General features: G+C 45.5%; 1 protein-coding gene across 1 annotated transcript in view; it reads right to left on the bottom strand.

Moving 5' to 3' along the window:
• Nucleotides 1-21,183, bottom strand: part of PKD1L1 (polycystin 1 like 1, transient receptor potential channel interacting) — an 884,746-nt gene that overhangs the window by 265,974 nt on the left and 597,589 nt on the right. The window contains exons 48-49 of the mRNA XM_075316120.1: nucleotides 17,283-17,466; nucleotides 15,632-15,764 (exon numbers count right to left, since the gene is read on the bottom strand). Of these exons, the coding sequence (XP_075172235.1) occupies nucleotides 15,632-15,764; nucleotides 17,283-17,466 (317 nt within the window). The remainder of the gene's footprint in view (nucleotides 1-15,631; nucleotides 15,765-17,282; nucleotides 17,467-21,183) is intronic.

Consider the following 21,183-nt stretch of genomic DNA (forward strand, 5'->3'; position numbering starts at 1 on the left):
GTGAAGATACAAAGTCATTTGGTCTCTGCCTGCCTTTGAGGAAGGTTCTGCAGTAGAAGTTCCTGTGCTCACGCTATATCCTTTTGGTTGTTTTTTCCCTCTGTTTGTCTTTACTTACTTGGTGTGTTAGTGCAGCGGTGAGGTCTAGTGAACCCCATGTGCCCCTCACTAGTCAGGGCTACTATAGCATATTCCAAGGGTCTCGGGTACCTGTTCGGTGACAGTTGCGGAGACTGTATAGAGCCTGGATAAGAGAGGAGGGATAGCTGCAGGTGAGCATAGGAGGTACCCCACCAACTCCTCTCACTAGTTTGAGGACCTCCCTGTTTTTATCTCCCCGGTGCCCCCTTTTTTTGCCTATTTGTTGTGCATCAGATGCACGTAGGTCTGAACGTACTTCACTATGCTTGCTACACCTGGCAAGTGTGACAGCCACTCTTCATAATATAAAAAAAGACCCTGTATTATATTCACCTATGAGGCACTCCAGTCCAATGGGTGTCACTGAACTTGCTCCAGCGCCTCCTCTCTGCTTGCGATTGCCGTCCTCCTTCTTGCTTTGTGTGGATATGTTCTACATGATCCACACAGTGTCCTCCATCCCACAACTGAGCAGGTGCACTTCTCTCTGGTCTGCTGAGGGCAGAGCAAAGAACTGTAATGCACAGGCACAAGGAATGGTCAGAAAGCACCCGCGCACGAGAACTATACTATTTTGATCTGCCCTCAGTATGGCAGTGAGAAATACTCATGCACAAGAGCAGAATATGGAAAACACTGTATGTATGACGTAGTATGCCTCATCCACACAAAGAAGGAGAACAACAATCATAAGAGAGTAGGCGCTGGATCAAGACCAGTGATGCCCACTAGACCAGATTGTCCGATAGGTGAGTATAATAAAAAATCTTTTTTATGTTATACAGAGCGGCCTGTGTACTTGTACACACTATTCTAGAATGTTATATATAAGAGCTTACTGTTGGTGGCATGGGACAAATCTGGTGACAAGTTCCTTTAATGATGATTTAAGTTGATAGAAAATTTTCAAAATTTGAATGTATAAACATTTGGTCATGCCACCCAAACTAGTTAAACAATATTTTTGATATGCAAACTTTGTTAGCTTAACTTTTCAAATGTCCTTTTGTTTTATTAGGATGTTAGAATTTAGCAGCGATTTATCATTTTTTTTTTGTTTCTTTTTTTTTAATTTACAAAGTCAATTTTTTATAGAGCTATTCAAGTTTGAAGTGAGCTTGAAGTGAGCTTGACTGCCCTATATATTAGAAAAGCCCAAAAAGTGATACCAGTTTACAAAACTGCACACCTCAGGTTATTCAAAATCTGCTGTCAGAAAATGCGTTACTCCTTTGGATGTTTCACAGGAATTAATGCTAAGTGAAATAAAAAAACCTAACATTTTAAGTTTGCCCCAAGTTTGTCATTTTCATAATGGGTAATAGGAGAAAATGGATCCCGCAGTTTCTTACTCTTCTTCTCCTAAACGTGGTGAATATCACATATGTGGTCAAGAATTTGGGAACACGCCAGTACTTGTGAAGAAGTGAAAAAGCACTATATGATTTTTGGAGCACCAATGTGGCTGAAATAGATGACAGACCTCAGTGGGACTTGTGTTTTTGTGGCTTAAGTTGAATGCTATTTGTGACAATTTGGAATACAGAACATTTTGGATCAGTTCACATTTATTCTGTGCTTTGTGCTGAGCAGTTACATCAGAGTTTCAACCTACATCTCCGAAATACATGATTCAGGTAAAATCCCCGAGACTCCTTTTGGCCTCTGTTCCATGGTATGTCTTATCAAATGTGCACAAAACTGGTGATGACCGCTCTTTTGTGGACACCTAAAAAGACAAGTAAAAAATGGACACCACTGGACCACAAGCCAGACAGAAGTTCAAAGTGACTTCATCTGCTTCATTACAGTGAATCCTCATTTGTGAATTTTGTCTAAATGGCGTTTTTCAGACATTTACATGTAGTTCCCAGTGTAAGCGCTCAGTGTAGAGAGCAGGATAAACATGAGTCGCGCTGTACTGCGCTCTTTGGGAGGAAGAATGAACAAATTAACAAAAGTTGAAGAATTGGATTTATATATTTATTTTTGATGTCGTTCACCATTCATATTCATAAGTGAATAGGAGCCTTTATTCATCAAATCAGTACAATTACAAAATTACCAGATTTATATAGGTTGTATTTAGGTTTGGCTACTATCAAACTAAAAAAAGTTTTGGTTTTTTTGCATTACCGAGTTTTCAAGGCTAAAAAAAATATTTTTTTAAAAAATAAAGGTTTTTTGCATTACTGATTTTTGAAAGCTATAGCTTTTTATTTTTCTGCCAACAGAATCATGTAAGGGCTTGTTTTTTGCTGGGTGAGTTGTTGTTTTTCTTGGTACCATTTTGGGCCGCATAGTGTTTTTTGATCGACTTCTATTCCCCTTTTTGTGAGGCAAAATCAAGATGCAACAATTCAGGAATTGTTTTTATTTATTTAATCTTGCAGTAAAAGTTACAAGACAGCTTCTTCTATTCAGCATGATTACAGCAATTCCACATTCATACAGTTTATGTTTTGCCGCTTTTACACCATAAAACTGTTTTCTAAAAAAAATAGTTTTTGCATTGCTGCATTCTGAGAGCTTTAGAATTTTTACTTTTTACATACGAAGCTGTATGGCGGCTTTTTTGCGAGACAATATGACATTTTCAGAACTACCATTTTTATTTATATTGACTTCTTGATTGCATTTTATTCCACCTTTTTGTCAGCTGTATAATGAAAAGACATACTTTATGCTAGTTTTTTAAGGTGTTCACTGATGTGGTTAACTAGTGTATCTGTTTTATAGATCGGGTTATTACGGATGCTGCGCTACCAAATATGTGTAGGGGGTTTGTTTTCATTTTTTTCACATAAATATAACTATTGGAATTATTTATTGTATTTATTTTATTTTTTTATGTTTTACTTTTTTTAACCTATTTTACTTAGTCCCTATATGGGGCACTGCTTTAATCGCAACTGCGCTGTATTGGAATGCACAATCATTGCAGTACAGTGTAGTTGTAAGAACTGCAATGTCAAAAGCATTTAGGATCATGCTACAGGCATGATCCCAGGGACTTTCCATAGCTGGATGGCCCAGAGGTCATCATGGCAAAGATTGGGTCCTTGCTATTACGAATTGGAGGGTAGAGGGAGCACAACCCCTCTCCCAATCACCTAAAAGCTGTGATCGATATCGATTGCAGCATTTAGTGGGTTAAACAGCCAGGGATGCTGCGGGGATCATCTCTGGCTGTGAGAGCCGGGGTTCGGTTGTCGGGAAAGCCATGTCCTCAGCGGCGTTCATGCCGGGCACAACTCCTGCAGTGTCCCGCAGCTCCTGCATATCTAGGGGTGTAGTGAGCACAGGTGAATCACAAAATATTTCTAGAAAATTAACCCCTTCACACCCAGGCAATTTTCCATTTTTGTTTCCTCCTCCCCTTCTTCTGAGAGCCATAACGTTTTTATTTTTCAGTCAATATTGACATGTAAAGGCTTATTTTTTGCAGGACGAGTTGTAAATTTTAATGAAATCATTAGTTTTACCATATAGTGTACTGGAAAACAGAAAAGAAATTCCAAGTGCGATGCAATTGCAAAAAAAAAGTAAAATTGCACAATTGTTTTTTATTTTTTTTATTCAGAATGTTCACTATAGGGTAAAACTGACATATCCATATGATGCCTTAAGTCAGTATGAGTTCGTAGATACCAAACATGTATACTCTTATCTAAGAGTTATGTGTGCTTTGAATTAAGCTACATTTCCCCCTGAATTCATTTGGGAGATTTATGACCGTATACTAACAGTTCATTTATTGATAACTGAAACTGGGTTTTTTTGTTTTCCCCTGGTCATTTCTCCTATGTGAATTCTCTTTGGGACATTGCCTGTTTCATTACAGGCTTGTTTGTTTGTTTGCTAGAGATTAGCTGTGGGATGCAGTGCTGTATTTGAGTAACAATTAAATGCACCTATTACTGTCCCTCACTCCTACAGTGTCCCATCCCTATAATGTATTTTTTTTTCCTACCTGCACCTATCATTGTCCTTCACTACAACAGCATACTCTCTTTATTCTAGTGAAGGCAAAATGTCACCACGGCCCGTGATCCTGCCTTTATACAGGCCGAGTCATGGGGTGCACCAGCCACAGCCATGCCAATACTTACCATGACTGTAATGGCTCTACAAGTGCTCAGAGCCTAAAAGCTTGCGGATTGGCTGCTCTGCAACCTTTCAACAAGCTTTATTTGGATAACAAACGCGAACAGGAACTGGACGTATAGTCAAAAGTCAGCACCAAACACAAGGTGTTTGGTACGGACCCCAAACTTTACAGTTCAGTTTCACTCATCCTCACTCATCTGTCTCCTTTTCTTGATAGTTTTTCCCCTCTCCATGAATGTGTTCTGTGTGGTTGATGTGTTGCATGCTCCAACATGCTGTGCTGTGACACCATCAGTCATTCTAGTGGTTCTAAGACATATCAAATCAAACATTTATCCTGTACATCGAATTCAGTTATTTACATGTCAATGTCCAAAGATTTATATTGGACTAACCACTAGACAGATGAAGATTCGCATCCATGAGCATTTTGATGAGATTGCGGTGGTCATCAACCACGCGGACATGCAGTACAAACCAAAAGTTTGGACACGCCTTCTCATTCAAAGAGTTTTTTTATTTTCATGACTCTGAAAATTGTAGATTCACATTGAAGGCATCAAAACTACGAATTAACACATGTGGAATGAAATACTTAAAAAAAAGTGTGAAACAACTGAAAATATGTCTTATATTCTAGGTTCCTCAAAGCAGCCACCTTTTGCTTTGATTACTGCTTTGCACACTCTTGGAATTCTCTTGATGAGCTTCAAGAGGTAGTCACTGGAAATGGTCTTCCAACAGTCTTGAAGGAGTTCCCAGAGATGCTTAGCACTTGTTGGCCCTTTTGCCTTCACTCTGCGGTCCAGCTCACCCCAAACCATCTTGATTGGGTTCAGGTCTGGTGACTGTGGAGACCAGGTTATCTGGCGTAGCATCCCATCACTCTCCTTCTTAGTCAGATAGCCCTTACACAGCCTGGAGGTGTGTTTGGGGTCATTGTCCTGTTGAAACATAAATGATGGTCCAACTAAATACAAACCAGATGGAATAGCATGCCGCTGCAAGATGCTGTGGTAGCCCTGCTGGTTCAGTATGCCTTCAATTTTGAATAAATCCCCAACAGTGTCACCAGCAAAGCACCCCCACACCATCACACCTCCTCCTCCATGCTTCACAGTGGGAACCAGCCATGTAGAGTCCATCCATTCACCTTTTCTACAAAGACACGGTGGTTGGATCCAAAGATCTCAAATTTGGACTCATCAGACAAAAGCACAGATTTCCACTGGTCTAATGTCCATTCCTTGTGTTCTTTAGCCCAAATAAGTCTCTTTTGCTTGTTGCCTGTCCTTAGCAGTGGTTTCCTAGCAGCCTGCTGCACAAAGTCTCCACTTAACAGTTGTTCTAGAGATGTGTCTGCTGCTAGAACTCTGGGCATTTACCTGGTCTCTAATCTGAGCTGCTGTTAACCTGCGATTTCTGAGGCTGGTGACTCGGATAAACTTATCCTCCGCAGCAGAGGTGACTCTTGGTCTTCCTTTCCTGTGGTCGGTCCTCATGTGAGCCAGTTTCTTTGTAGCGTTTGATGGTTTTTGCCACTACACTTGGGGACACTTTCAAAGTTTTCCCAATTTTTCGGACTGACTGAACTTCATTTCTTAAAGTAATGATGGCCACTCGTTTTTCTTTACCTAGCTGCTTTTTTCTTGACATAATGCAAATTCTAACAGTCTATTCAGTAGGACTATCAGCGGTGTATCCACCAGACTTCTGCACAACACAACTGATGGTCCCAACCCCATTTATAAAGCAAGAATTCCCACTTATTAAACCTGACAGGGCACACCTGTAAAATGAAAACCATTTACGGTGACTACCAATTGAAGCTCATCAAGAGAATGCCAAGAGTGTGCAAAGCAGTAATCAAAGCAAAAGGTGGCTACTTTGAAGAACCTAGAATATAAAACATATTTTCAGTTATTTCACAATTTTTTGTTAAGTATTTCATTCCACATGTGTTAATTCATAGTTTTGATGTCTTCAATGTGAATCTACAATTTTCAGAGTCATGAAAATAAAGAACACTCTTTGAATGAGAAGGTGTGTCCAAACTTTTGGTCTGTACTGTATCTATATTAAAAACTTTACCTAAGCATTTTAAACAGTATCATCGATGTAACAGATTACTTACAGTAAGAGGTATAGACTAAATCAATGAAAATACCTTGGGTGGGAATGTTAGAAACTGAATGGATGTGGACCCTTGACACAATTCATTCCATGGGACTTAATGACATTAGTTTTGTCCCCTTTCTGTGATCATTGTTTGTCCATGTGAGGATTGTATTTTTGCATTATATTTTTTTAAAATGTATTCTTTTGTAGTGGCCTTGTCCTTTGCGAGTATGACATACCGTATTTTTCAGATTATAAGACGCACTTTTCCTCCCAAAAATTTGGGTGGAAAATGAGGAGTGCATCTTAAAATACTAATATAGCTTACCGGGGGCTGTCTGTGCGGCGACCGGGTGCATTCGAGCGGCCGGGTGCCTGTGGCTGCGTGCGGGCAGCTGGGTGCCTGTGGCTGTGTGACGCCCTGGCCTATCAGGTCGTCACAGGGTATGTACGTGAACCCTAGGCCGGGAAGTGGCTTCACGCGTCCCGGTAATTTACCCGACGGGGGTGAAGACTTCAAGATTCATCCCCAATCCTCTCCAAAGTCGGGATACTAGCGTACCGATGGGATAGGACTTTCCCAAATACAGTCCAAAGAAATCCTACGCGTGAACCCTGAGAGCAAGGTCACTCCATTAGCCATACGGGTGAGTGGGACTCGAAAACTTTCAAGCTTGAGCGTACAACTAGTGAGAAGGTGCCACGGAAAGGGGCACAGGCTAACAGCAACACCAAGGGAATGGATTCACGCGTGCTCCCTCCATGCTGCAGCGGTGCTCAGAATTCTGGTTTACAAGCTGTCGGAGTTATTATTCTTGGACTGAGTGAGTACGCTGAAAAGCCCCCCCTTTCCTCTACCCAACGGCACCCCAGTCAACTAACACCCAACGGGCGGAGTTAAACATCCTGCTGCTTCACCATCGCCACTCCGCCACCCCAACAGCAGCGGTGGTCTTCCACATTACCTCGCACCGGTGGCGTCACGAACTTACACATCCCTTGTACATACCTATCCCCCTTTTCTTTTGAATTCGAGTGTCCGCGCGAACCCCTGGGTCTGGAGACACCTCGAGCACCGCGGCTCCGGATGCGAGCGGCTTGGCCGCTGGCACGGGGGCGGTAAATCTCGAAAAACTTGGCGTCACGAACAGGATATGAGCAGGACCCACTTACCTGGGTGACATGCGCCTTGAAAGCCGAAGACCGCAGGTCTAAAGTCCTTTTCCCGCCAATTCCGCCATCTTTTCAATGCCAAAACGCTGTCTTCATCAAGAAAGCATGCAAACCCTAAGCCCCGCCCTTTAACTTCCGTGTGAGGCCGGAACCGGAAGTTCCCAGAGGGTCACGGTCAGCGAGAGAGTGCTGCGAAAAGACCAAGGGGGCGTGCAGAGATATCGTCTCCGGATGATGGAAATGTGGCGGCGCTCCCTCTGCCCGACCAAGGTAACAATGGTGCAGCGGGTGCTTCTCCGGCCGCAGGAGTGGCGGTGACGGGATCTGAGGCGGTTGTCCCCATAATGTCCATAACATTGCCATATGTGCCAGGCGCTGCCTGGCTCCCACAGTATGACGGCAGACCAGATGCGCTGAAGGGATTTAAGAGGAAAATCTATAATGTTCTGGATATGTATGCCTTGAATTGGCGGCAGCGGGCATCGGTGGTACTGGGATAGCTGACTGGTGCTGCCGAGCTGGAAGTGGAGATGTGGACTGAAGCAGACCGGACATCAGTGACCACCATTTTCAGGAGACTAGGATCTGCATTTGAAACCAGCACGGAAGCGGAGCTGAGAATGAGGTTCTACAGCTGTAAGCAACGGGCCCAGGATAGCATCCGAGATTACGCCTTGAAATTGCAAGCAGTGTTGCGGACCCTGAGATTGACCAACGATATCGGAGAGCCGGAGGGGAACAAGATGCTTGTACAGCAGTTCCTACAAGGCCTCGGGTCGGTGAAGGACCGCAAGCAGCTTCGGCTGTGGGCCTTGGAACACCCTGCGTTGGACTTTGCTAACCTGAAAGAGCGGGCAATCAAAGCCCTACAGCCCCCAGAGGCTCCTGACTCCCCACTCCCGGCTTGGCAGGCTGATGCCTCCCCAGCGCAAGTGAAGCCCTCTGCCCTGGCCCTGCCCGCAACGGCTCCCTTAACAGCAACTGGGAGCGGAGTACCTGTTTGTTATAAGTGTAACAAGACCGGCCACTACACGCGAAGCTGTCCTTTAAACGGGCAGCACCTGGGGCCAAGGGCCAATCCCCAGGAATAAATAGTCAAGGCCCAGCAGACTGGAGAGAGCAGTATGTAGGGGGACGGCCCATCGTCTCCATCACTCTGGATGGGATCCCTACCTCTGCACTTCTTGTTACCGGCTCCCAGGTAACAACTATCCCCTATGTACTCTATAAGAAGTTCTGGCTTGATGATGACTTGATGCCCCCCAGACGACAGTTTGACCATCTATGCTGTCAACGGTTTACCTGTGACTCAAATTGGGTTCAAGGAGGTGACCATAAAGGTGGGCCGAGTAGAATTAGTCAGACAAGGCCTAATAGTAGTACAAAATGACCCTAGTGATCGGAATCCGAAGATCATTTTAGGAACAAATGTCATAGAGAATTGCATGGGTGTAGTGTGGTTTTTGCTTCAACAGCTGTCTGAGACTGCAGGAGCAAGGTGGCAGAGAGTCCTGCAACGTGAGATCCGAGCTCTCCTGCAGCGGCAACAGGTAAATCTCTCTGGAGGTGAGATAGGTGGTGTACGGGTAATGGATGCAGCCCCCCTAGTAGTGCCCCCACGAAGTGAAATGTTTATATGGTGAAGGGCAGCTATAGGCTCCAGGGGACAGGGTTACCAGGCAGTGGTAGAACCCTTACACTCAGAACATTGTCCCACTGTGTTCACGGCCAGAGGGGTAGTTGATGTCCAGAAGGGGAGAGTGCCCGTGCGAGTGCTAAACTGTGGGGAGGAGGAAGTCACATTGCCCTGATATGACACCATAGCCAATTTGTTTACAGTAAATGCAGACGACATTCATGCAACAGGGTCTCCAGACGAGCACAGTCAGCACCCTAGTGCTCATCCCCAGGGCCCAGTAGAGAAGTGGTGTCAGGAGCGACATGTGGGCACCGACTCTACACCCGCACATCATAAACAAGGGGTCTACAGGGTGGTCAGGGAATATGAGCAAGTCTTTAGCAAGCAACCCACTGGATTTTGGGCGAATTAAGGGAGTACAACACCACATTCCCACTGGCACGCACCCAGATATCAAGGAAAGGTACAGGCCCGTACCACCTGCCCACTACCAGTGTGACAAGAACATGCTCAGAAGCATGAAAGAAGCAGGAGTGATCCGCGATAGCTGCAGTCCCTGAGCTGCCCCACTGGTGCTGGTAAAGAAGAAAATAGGACCATGAGGATGTGCGTAGATTACCGCCAGATTAACAAGATTACCCATAAGGACGCCTACCCTCTGCCCCGCTTTGAGGAGTCGTTAGCCGCTCTAAAGTCTGCAACTTACTTTTCTACCCTTGACCTTACCAGAGGGTACTGGCAGGTTGCAGTTGCCGAGGAAGACCAGGAGAAGATCGCCTTCGCTACCTCAATGGGTCTATGTGAGTTTAATAGTATGCCATTCGGGCTGTGTAATGCACCCGGGACGTTCCAGAGGTTGATGGAGTGCTGTTTGGGCCATTGTAACTTTGAAACCGTCCTGCTGTATCTGGACGACGTCATTATTTACTCCAAAACCTACGAAGCACACTTGGAGCATCTGACTGAGGTGTTCGACGCTCTGTCCAAGTATGGAATGAAGCTCAACCCGTCCAAATGCCACTTGTTGAAACCGAAGGTGCAGTACTTGGGGCATGTGGTGAGTGCTGAGGTGCGGCACCGGATCCCGAAAAGATCACAGCCATTCAGAACTGGCCACGGCCCACTACGGTCAGAGAACTGCGGCAGTTTCTGGGCCTGATGGGGTACTACCGGAGGTTCGTTAAGGGGTATACCCAAATGGCAGCCCCCTTACAGGACCTCGTGGTGGGTCAGACTACACAGGGTAAATCCTCGGGGGCCTCCGTTCAAGTGGGGCACAGAACAAAAAGATTTTTTCAAGAGGATGAAGTCTGTCCTAACCGGGGATGAAATCCTGGCTTATCCCGACTATGGCCTCCCCTTCATGCTGTATACTAATGCCAGTAATGTGGAGCTGGGAGCCGTTTTGTCCCAAGTACAGAAGGGCAAAGAAAAGGTGATCGCCTATGCCAGCCGGAAGCTAAGACCAACGGAAACAAATGCAGGAAATTATAGCTCCTTTAAATTGAAATTTCTGGCGCTTGTCTGGGCAGTAACTGAACGGTTCAAGCATTACCTTGCTGCTGCCAAGTTCACGGTGTACACGGATAATAATCCATTGACTCACCTGGATACGGCAAGGTTGGGAGCTTTGGAGCAATGATGGGTTGCACGACTGGCCAACTATGATTTCGTTATTAAGTACAGGGCTGGCCGTAAGAATACTAACGCAGATGCTGTATCCCGGATGCCTCACTTGTCCGATGATGGCAGAAACGAAGACGACCTGGAAGGAGTTGAGCTACCTGCGTTCCACCAGCCTCCATTGGAGGAACAATTCAGATCAAATGCCGAACAACAGGAGATAACCTGTAATCCGTTGCCTTACCATGGCAGGCAGGTAGCCCAGGATCGGGACCCAGCGATCAAGTTAGTCAAGGTGCTGCTGGCTAGACCTGATGCCAGTCTTGGACCAGGCGTTCCAGAAGAGACCAAGAAGTTGTGGCAGGATCGGAGTCGGCTTTATCTGCATCAAGGTAAACTGTGCAGGAGCCTGACCAACCCCAAGACTCACGAGAGAATCTGCCAGATCGTAGTCCCTAAGTCTTATGTCCCAGTGGTGCTGGAAGCATACCATGACGGAGCTGGACATTTTGGGTGGAAGAAGCTAGAGATGTTGCTGAGAAGCCGCTTCTACTGGATAGGAATGAGAGACTCCATAGAGGCCTGGTGTAGAAATTGTGGCCACTGTGCCTTGAGAAGACAAGATGGCACCAGGCAGCGTGCACCCTTCCAACAGATTGCCACTAAACAACCTCTAGAGATTGTGGCTCTGGACCATGTTAAATTGACTCCCAGCAGAAGTGGGTACATGTATGCACTCATGATGGTTGGTCACTACTCCCGTTTCCTAGTGGTGGTACCAGTTAAGGATTTAACCATCAGTATTGCAGCAAGGGCATTCCAGACCCATTTCTGTAGGCCGCATGGGTATCCTGACTGAGTTTTGACAGACCAGGGTCCTGCGTTTGAAGCCGAGATCTTTTAAGAGTTCTGCAGCCTATATGGGTGCAAGAAGATCCACACCACCCCTTACCATGCACAGACAAATGGGATGTGCAAGAAGATGAACCATCTGGTGATTAATATGCTGAAAACCATCCCTCTTGAAGAACAGAATCAGTGGCCCTAAAAGCTACCAGATTTGGTCGACATTTACAATAACATTCCGGTAGGATCAACCAAATGTACCTCGGCCTACCTGATGAGGGCTCACCCAGGAAGACTGCCGGTAGACCTGGAGATGGAGGTGGAGTTGCCTGAAACGTATGCGTCCGGAGACGATTGGGACTCACGTCGCCAAGCCCAGTACAAACAGATCTAGAAGTACGTTGAAGAAAGTTTGGATCAGACCCGGGAGCGGCAAGAAAAGAATTTTAATAGACAGGCTAAGGCATCCCCCTTTGCCCGTGGTGAAATTATATTAAAAAGGAAAAGGAAGCAACACAAGTTGGACGACCAGTGGGAGAAAGAGCCATATGTGATACAGCCATCCAATTTCGATAATCAGAAGACCTGTTTGATCAGCAAGGATGATGGGAGAACTACCGCTACGGTGTCTAGAGACCACCTGGAGACATGCCCAGAACCTTTGAGAAGGGCAGAAGAACCTGAGTCCCAGCCTCTAGTGGTGGAAAGAAGGAAGAAGGTGATCCATACCATTCTAGGTGATTTTCCAGAAAATTGGCCGATGCAGAATGGAGAAGTAATAGTCCCTGTGTTAACATTCCCACACCCTGTGGAAGAACCAGAGCAGGAAAGGCTTACTGACACTGCACCCATTCCAGCACCTAGAGTATCACCAGTCCCTTTGCCACGTACACGTTGGGTTCTGCCAGTTACACCTAACATAGAAGGAGAGGGACCCTTAGAGAGTGTAGACACTTCCTTAGAGAGAAGTGAGAGCCCAGAGTTAAGGAGGTCAACCTGTGCAAACTTTGGTCAACTTCCATGGAGGTACAGAGAAGAGTGTTGAAAAATGTTACAGTACCAGTAGTTGCGATGCCATAGAATTGTTAGGTATCGGTGCTTTCGTTTGTTATTTTTCATAATTTGTTATTTTCCATATAGAAAATGTTAGTAAATAAGTGCCTAATCAACCAGTTTTAATGAAAAGAGTGAAAGAAAGAAAGAGTTACCAGATTTGCAAGCAAATTGTTGAAAAGTGTACCACCGATACATGGACTTCGTTAAAGTTTTTATACATAAGTAAAAATGGACCACGGTCACAGGACTGGCGTGACCAACACGAACTTTTGTCTTGTATAATAATTGCACGTCCTGTGCCAACCAGAGTTGTCTAAAAGACAACACCCGGGACCTTTACCTGGTCATGGACCCGCGGATAGGTTTCCAGGGAGTCAGGTTGTTTGGGTGGTGGGTTATTTGGATCCGGGACGTTGGGACTGGACTGTCGCAGGAAAGGGGCTGCAACGGAGTAGGTTGAGCCTCCGTTACCATAGAAACCGGTAGCGTCCCACCGTTGGGTGACAAACTCTTAATAATTTTAGTAACGTTTAAGTGAAGTGCCTCCCCTGTGAGGGATGGAACCCGTTAATAAAAAGTGTGTTAACCTTTTATATTTCTCTTTTGCAGTTTAAAAAAAAAAACAAAAAAACCTCTGCTGTCCTGCAGCTCGGGAACGAGCTACGTTTAACCAAGGGGGAATGTGACACCCTGGGCTATCAGGTCGTCACAGGGTATTGTACAATCTGTTCTTCTGCATGGTATCCACTCCTCCTTGGTTACGGATCCTGGTTCTTTGGTGTTGCTAACAGCTTAGCCAGTCAAAATCCTAGGAACACTTTGCACCATACCCACCAGACACACCATTGGGGGGCCTGAAGTGAATAGGCCCGCCCACATGGGGGTTGGTAGGGGAAAGTGAGAAAGTGAAAAAAAAAGTGAAACAGGAGTGAAAGGAGGAGGAGGTGGAAGGTGACTCTCTGTGAGGGAGAGGTCACCGGCCTGGAGCAGGGCTCCTGAAGATTACTAGGTGGCAGACGTTGGTCTGGGCTTAGTAGGAGCTGGAGCCCCGATCACAGGGGATTGCGTCAAGGGGCACAGACTGCCAAGGAGGGCGGCCGGCGGCCTTGACCCATCACCGGGCAGGGGCCTGGGCACGACGGGGTACGTGGACCCTAGGCCGGGAAGTAGCTTCACACATCCCGGTAATTTACCCGATGGGGGTGAAGACTTCAATATTCATCCCCAACCCTCTCCAAAGTCGGGGTGCTATCGCACCGATGGGATAGGACTTTCCCAAATACAGTCCAAAGAAATCCTACGCGTGAACCCTGAGAGCAAGCTCACTCCGTTAGCCATATGGGTGGGCGGGACCCGAAAAGTTTAAAGCTTGAGGGTCCAACTAGTGAGAAGGTGCCACAGAAAGGGCCACAGGCTAACAGCAACACCAAGGGCACGGATCCACGCTTGCTCCCTCCATGCTCAGAATTCTGGTTTACAAGCTGTTGGAGCTATTATTCTTGGACTGAGTACGCTGAAAAGCCCCCCTTTTCCTCTACACAACGGCACCCCAGTCACTAACACCCAACGGGCCCCGGGGCAAAAACCCCCTACCAACGGAGGGGTTAAACATCCTGCTGATACACCATCGCCACCGGGCTGCTGATCCTTATAGTCCCCTTGGGGCACTAGTAAAATAAAAAAAGTAAAGAAAAAATATTAAAAATAAAAAAAAACAAAGTTCAAATCACCCCCAATTTGCTCTATTGAAAATTAAACTGTAAAAACAAAAAAAAACAACCCACATATTTGGTATTGCCCCATTCAGAAATGCCCGATCTATCAAAATATAAAATCAATTAATCTGATCGGTAAACAACATAGCGGAAAAAAATACCAAACGACAGAATTTTGTTATTTGGTTGTTGCAAATTTTACACAAAATGCAATAACAGGCAATCAGAATGTAGTGGCTGCACAAAAATGGTACCATTAAAAAGGTCAGCTCGAGACGCAAGAAAAAGCCATAAGTAAGCCTCATATACCGATAAATGAGAACACGAGTCGCAGAAAATGGTGCAAAAAGTGCACCACTTTTTTTGGAAAAAAATCAGAATTTTTTTTTACCTCAGATAAAAGTAATCTTATACGTGTTTGGTGTCTATGAAATAGTACCGACCTGAAGAATCACACCGACACATCAGTTTTACCAATATAGTGAACATTGTGAATAAAATACCCCCAAAACAATTGTGTAATCGCACTTTTTTTTTTTTTTTTGCAATTTTGTTTCGCACTTGTCATTTTTTTGCCATTTTCTAGTACACTATATGGTAAAACTCATGATTTAATTTAAAAGTACAACTTATCCTGCAAAAAACAAGCCCTCATATGGCAATATTGACAGAAAAATAAAAAATGCATGGCTCTCCAAAGAAGGGGAGCAAAAAACAAAAACGAAAAACACAAAATTGCCTGGGGGTGAAGCATGCTTGTTGTTTCAGACTTTTCAGTATTAACTGTCATGTATATAGACGAAGAATAACATTATATCTGGCGATTATACGCCTTGTATGCTACATTTTCTTTACCAGATTTCCCCTCTGTAGGCTACATCTCTAACGCTGGAGTCATACTTGCATCTGACTCATGCGATTATAGGATTTCACTTCCCGAAGCGGCCGCGGCTCTACTGACCTGGGCGTGTCAGCTTCATGGATTTCTATGCAGCTGACCTGCTCCTGTCAGGAGATCCACGGCTGGTCTGGGCAGTAAGATGCGCAGAAGACTAGCTGCCATGAGGTCACCCACAGAGAACACACAGACATGACAGATTACCTAGCAACACACATAAAAATTATTTTTTCCAAGGCAAAAACGTCTAAAATCTTTGTAAGAATTGGCATGTCCATTCTAATATCCATAGATAATAAAGGGTAAAAATACCTGAATCCAAATGCTACAATTATGGCCATACAAATCAAGCTAAATGTAGCACTAATGGTCCAAGCCACATATGCACACCATGGAGGTAAAACCTTGTTCCCATGGAGGACAGAATTTTCAAACAAGCTGTGATCTAAAAAATATAAACAATGCAAAATAGCTTAATTTAACTATTCAAGGAATGAATAACAGAAATATCTTGAAATGTCTAAAAAACTATTTCCAGTGCTTTCTAGAACTTTTCATTCAACTAGAACAGTTTCTCATGAATAACAGATCACCTGAGAAACTTGACCTCTAGCTTGTTACCAGATTAAACTCATCTGTTTATTAATGATGATAATGGATGATTTCTACATTTATAATACACGATAAATACTGAAATATTATTGAGCTCAATCTTCTAAAACGTTCACAGTCATTGTGAAAATGATCAAAATTAACTATATTTCTATGTAGGTAATTTGGAGCTCAGTATCACAATTAGCTCAGCAGTGTACAGACACATATTCCAAAAGTATGGCATCATACATGCTCCAGCACTGGTTGGAGATAAGCAATGAATAGGGCTGCACTGCACAGCTCTGTACAGCGGACACTGCCGGGTACTGCAGAACAGCTCTTATTAGTGTACAGCGCAGCTGCGTTCAATGTTCACAGCTGACCACCACAGGAACCTGTAATAGCTGATCGGTGCGGGTGCTGAGGTCTTGTACCACAGTAACAGGCATTCCTCTTCTATATCTTATACTACACATAATCTTTATGATACTTTTTAGCTGAAAATACAGGACTCAAAGGGTTGAATCACTACTTTTATAATGATGAGCTAATGTAAGGTCAATCAATATCTTTAGGAAATATCATAAGCAAAGAATAGACCATCAATATCTTATGTAGCACAACAACATCCATAAGGTGATTCCTGTTCATGCTTTTAATTTAAAAGGAAGATATTATTTGTTTCTTCATTTAATTTATATTCTTCCTGTTCTCTTGTCCGTATTCTTGTGCCAAGGTCGAGAGCTTTATATGATTTTCTGTATTAATTTAGGGACCAGCTTTATATATATTATATTATATATATTATTATTATTATATATTATTATTAATATATTTTTTTTATTTTGATACTATCTCCCATTCCATTTCACTTTCTGGTTGCCATTTATAGTATCGACATTGCCATGTTCCATTCCTATTGTTCGCCATCTTGGATGGGGGTTTTGCTAGTACACACTTATGTTTTTGTTTTGGTCATGTTAATATATGATTTTGTAAGTAATAAAATATTGATTTGTATGTGAGCTTTAGCCTATTCTTTGCATACATGTATTTTTTTCTATAAAAGAAACCATGCCTTTGTGATCAGTCAAACAAAATATTATTCAATATGATTAAGTTGAGTATGTTTATTTTCACCTAAAAAATGACTATATAGGGGTCAATAAATGGTTAATCTGTAAAGCGTTTATGTTTTTGTAGTATTTTCAGGGCCATGTTGTTCATAAATAATATCTAAATATATTGGGCCAAGACAGACAGAGTGGCTTGTTGGTGATCTCCCAATGCACCTAGCATAAAAATATTTAACTGACAGGTGGCGCCAAGATTTCACCACTTGACATTAAAGTTGCACCTAGTTTTGTACCTGATGAATATTGTGAACAAGAACTATTCTCACAATCCTTGAATTCAGTTGGACCAGTTTTACCACCATGATTTGAACTACAATCTTCAAATCCACTTGAGCTTTGAGTAGAAACTGATGGTCGTTGACTCTTGTACCCCCTGCTCCCATCTCCAAAGTGAATGCTTGAAGTAGAAAAATCTCTCTGTATAAAGAAAACAGAGTAGGTTTGATTTAAGATCATATGAATACTAGGAGAACATTAGTGATTAATAAATACTGTACTGGAAAAGGCGTAATGGCAGAGTATAAATAAATGAGATACAAGTGAAACCAAGTCTACAGTGCTCAGCAAAAATGAGTACACCCTATTGAAAAGTAAGAGGTTGTCCACTACCTTAACACGGATAGCCTATGCCTTAGCCTTAGCGCTGGTAGCAGATGCCCAGAAATGCTCAGTTCTGGAGCTGCTCTATCATCTGATAGTGGCCGCGGCTGTGTACTGCACATCCGCCTCCCATTTAAATGAATAAAAGGCAGATATGAGGTACCCGGCCGAGGCCACTAAGAGAAGACAAGCTCCAGAACTGAACATTTCTGGCCACCTGCTACTGTCGATGGCACCAAGAACAGCTGATCGGCGGAGGTGCCGGGTGTTAGACCCTGGACAATCAGACAGGGATGGCCTTTCCTATGGATAGGTTATCATTGTTAAAGTAGTAGCATTCATGCAGCTTCACATAAGTACATGGCCACCACCAAGTTTCACTGTATATACCATTCATTTTTCTTTGTATTTCTCAGTTCTAAAAAACATTTATATTGGTCTCATCACTCCAGAGTATAAAGTCCCAGTAGTCTTCATATATTTCTGATTGGGTATTGGCAAATTGTAGGAGGGCGTTTTTGGCATGGGCTTTAGGCGACCCTTCTTTCATGGATAACATCCATGTATGCCATTCCTCTGCAGCATAGGCCGTATTACATTATGGGAAACATTCCCCCTGGTTTGGCCTTCTACCTCTTAATCTACTTGCAGTGAACTTTAATGTCAGTACTTTTCAACTCTTCTCATCAGAAGATGCTCCTGTTTACCTGCTAAAGAGTTATTCCTATCTCCAAGATCCTGTCCTAATATGTAGTACTTGTAATAATAATAATAATAATAATAATAATAATAATATTAACAAATACCTCTTATTATAAATGTAGTATAGATCATATGATTCACTGTCGCTTACTTCATGTTCAAGGCATTACAGTACCTTAGGTATCCATGGTTACAACCATGCATATAGTCATAGTTAGTTGCTCATGGTCACAACCGTGGATACTGTTACGTCCGGGTGGTGGAAGCACTGGACCGTACACCGATTTCCCCTGAGAAGGCAGCCAGGCCGGTCACCCCGCCAGAGGGTCCTGATGTACGGCAGCCGGAGCACTATAGGTAGCTGGACAGTCCGTAGAGAAGCAGGAAAGGTGGATGATGCTGAACCCACGGAGTTCTGGACGGTAGTCCGGGTGACGAGGCTCAGGGTCCGAGGCCGGGTTATAGGGTCAGGCGGGATCCGGAACCTGCTGAGCGATGGAATGGGTCACCGAACGGAGCCAGAGACTGGAGACTGGCGGAGCTGCAGAGGTGGTGGGACATCCGCCGAAGTCACCGTCAGGGTCCAGGGATGGACTTGGTTCGGAGCGACTGGCGTGGCAGGATAGGCTCTACGAGACAGGACAGGGTTAATACAAGGCAAAGCACAGGGCAAAGCAATACGGGGACCTGAACACTAGCTTGCTAAACACGTAGAACAGGCCCCGCCCACCAGGAAAGAGAAACCTTATATACCCTGTACCGGTCTATGCAATATCCTGTTTCTGGGTGCTGGCCCTTTAAGAAAGGGTCAATGACCGCGCGCGCGCCCTAATGCGCATGCGCGAGGCCCGTGTGCCAGAAGCCAGTCCAGGAAGCGGTGAGGAGGAAGCAGGAGCGCCCGGCTGGGAGTCTCACGTCGCAGAGGAACGCCGGGAGCGGGGAGCTGGACGCATGGAGGCCGCAGGCGGGGAAGAGGAGGCCGGGACCGGAGTGGTAAGCAGGGGACGCCGCCGGGGAGCGGGCCACGGGGACCGGAGGACGGGACCAGGGGACCGGGAAGCGTGACAGTACCCCCTCCCCCACGCCCCTCCCTCCCCGCAAGCGGGACAGGAAGGCACGAATCAGAGGAGTGCCAACATTCTCCCGGGGCTCCCAGGACCGATCCTCGGGACCATAACCCGCCCAGTCTACCAGGAAGTACTGCCGACCTCGCACGGTCTTCATGGCCACGATATCTCTTACCGCATAGATGTCATTGTCAGCAATAGGAGGGGGAGCTGCACCGACCTCAGCGGAGAAGGGACCAAGGACAACAGGCTTGAGTAAGGAGACATGGAAGGAGTTGGGTATCCGCATCGTGGCCGGGAGTTGCAGCTTGTAGGAGACTGCATTGATCTTGCTGATGATCTTAAACGGCCCGATGTAGCGAGGACCCAACTTGTACGAGGGTAACTTCAATCGGACATATCTGGATGCAAGCCAAACCAGATCACCTGGGGAGAAACACGGGGGATCCAGGCGCCTCTTGTCCGCATGTCTCTTCATCCGCAATGAAGCACGTTCTAGGGACGACTTGACAGAGGTCCATATAGCTGAAAAGTCCCGAACCAGAGCATCTGCTGCGGGGACGTCGGAAGCCGAGGATACTGGCAACGGGACAGAAGGCTGCAGTCCATTCACGATCTGAAAGGGAGAGCTGGAGGTGGACTCACTGATGTGCTGGTTATGGGAGAACTCAGCCCAAGGTAGGAGCGTGGACCAATCGTCATGATGGATGTTGACGTAGTGGCGCAGGAAGGAGGTCAGGATCTGATTGACCCGTTCCACTTGGCCATTCGACTGAGGATGGTAGGCCGAAGAAAAGTCCAAGGACACTCCCAGATGTTTGCAGAGAGCCCTCCAGAAGCGCGAGGTAAACTGAGTTCCTCTGTCAGACACTATGTGTGCGGGGAAGCCATGCAATCGGAATATGTGCTGTATGAAGGAGTCAGCTAGCTCCTGGGCAGAGGGCAGTCCAGCCATGGGAACGAAGTGGGCCATCTTTGAGAAGCGATCCACCACAACCCATATGACCGTATGTCCGGAGGATAAGGGTAAGTCCGTGATAAAGTCCATTGCGATATGTTGCCACGTAACGGAAGGAATGGGCAGAGGCAGAAGACGTCCATAGGGTAGGTGCTTGGGTGTCTTGTTCCGGGCACAGGATGGACAGGCTGAGACGAAGGTTGCGACGTCTTTACGGAGGGACGGCCACCAGTAGTGACGGACAATCGTGCTCCAAGTCTTCTTCTGACCAGCATGGCCGGCGATCTTAGAAGCATGGCCCCAGTGCAGGACTCTCTGTCTGTCAGTATCTGAGACATAGGTTTTCCCAGGGGGTATCTGAGTTAGAGCGACAGGAGTCACCGGAATGATTTTACTGGGGTTGATGATGGGCTGGTATGTCTCCTCCTCCAACTCCACGGGCACGAAGGATCTGGACAGAGCGTCTGCCCGCCCGTTCTTATCCGCAGGCCGAAAATGGAGATGGAAATCAAATCGAGCAAAGAACAAGGACCAGCGGGCTTGTCGTGGATTTAGTCTTTGGGCAGACCACAGGTACTCCAGATTCTTGTGGTCCGTGTATATGATTACAGGGTATACAGCTCCTTCCAGGAGGTAGCGCCATTCCTCCAAGGCCAGCTTCACGGCCAGTAGCTCCCGATCCCCAATGGTGTAGTTGCGTTCGGGTGCCGAGAAGCTCTTGGAGAAGAATCCACATGTGACCATCTTTCCGGAGGGGGAGTTCTGCATCAACACTGCCCCGGCTCCTGAGGAGGAGGCATCCACCTC

The sequence above is a fragment of the Anomaloglossus baeobatrachus genome, chromosome 6, assembly GCF_048569485.1.
Source record: "Anomaloglossus baeobatrachus isolate aAnoBae1 chromosome 6, aAnoBae1.hap1, whole genome shotgun sequence".
Taxonomy (NCBI): Eukaryota; Metazoa; Chordata; class Amphibia; order Anura; family Aromobatidae; genus Anomaloglossus; species Anomaloglossus baeobatrachus.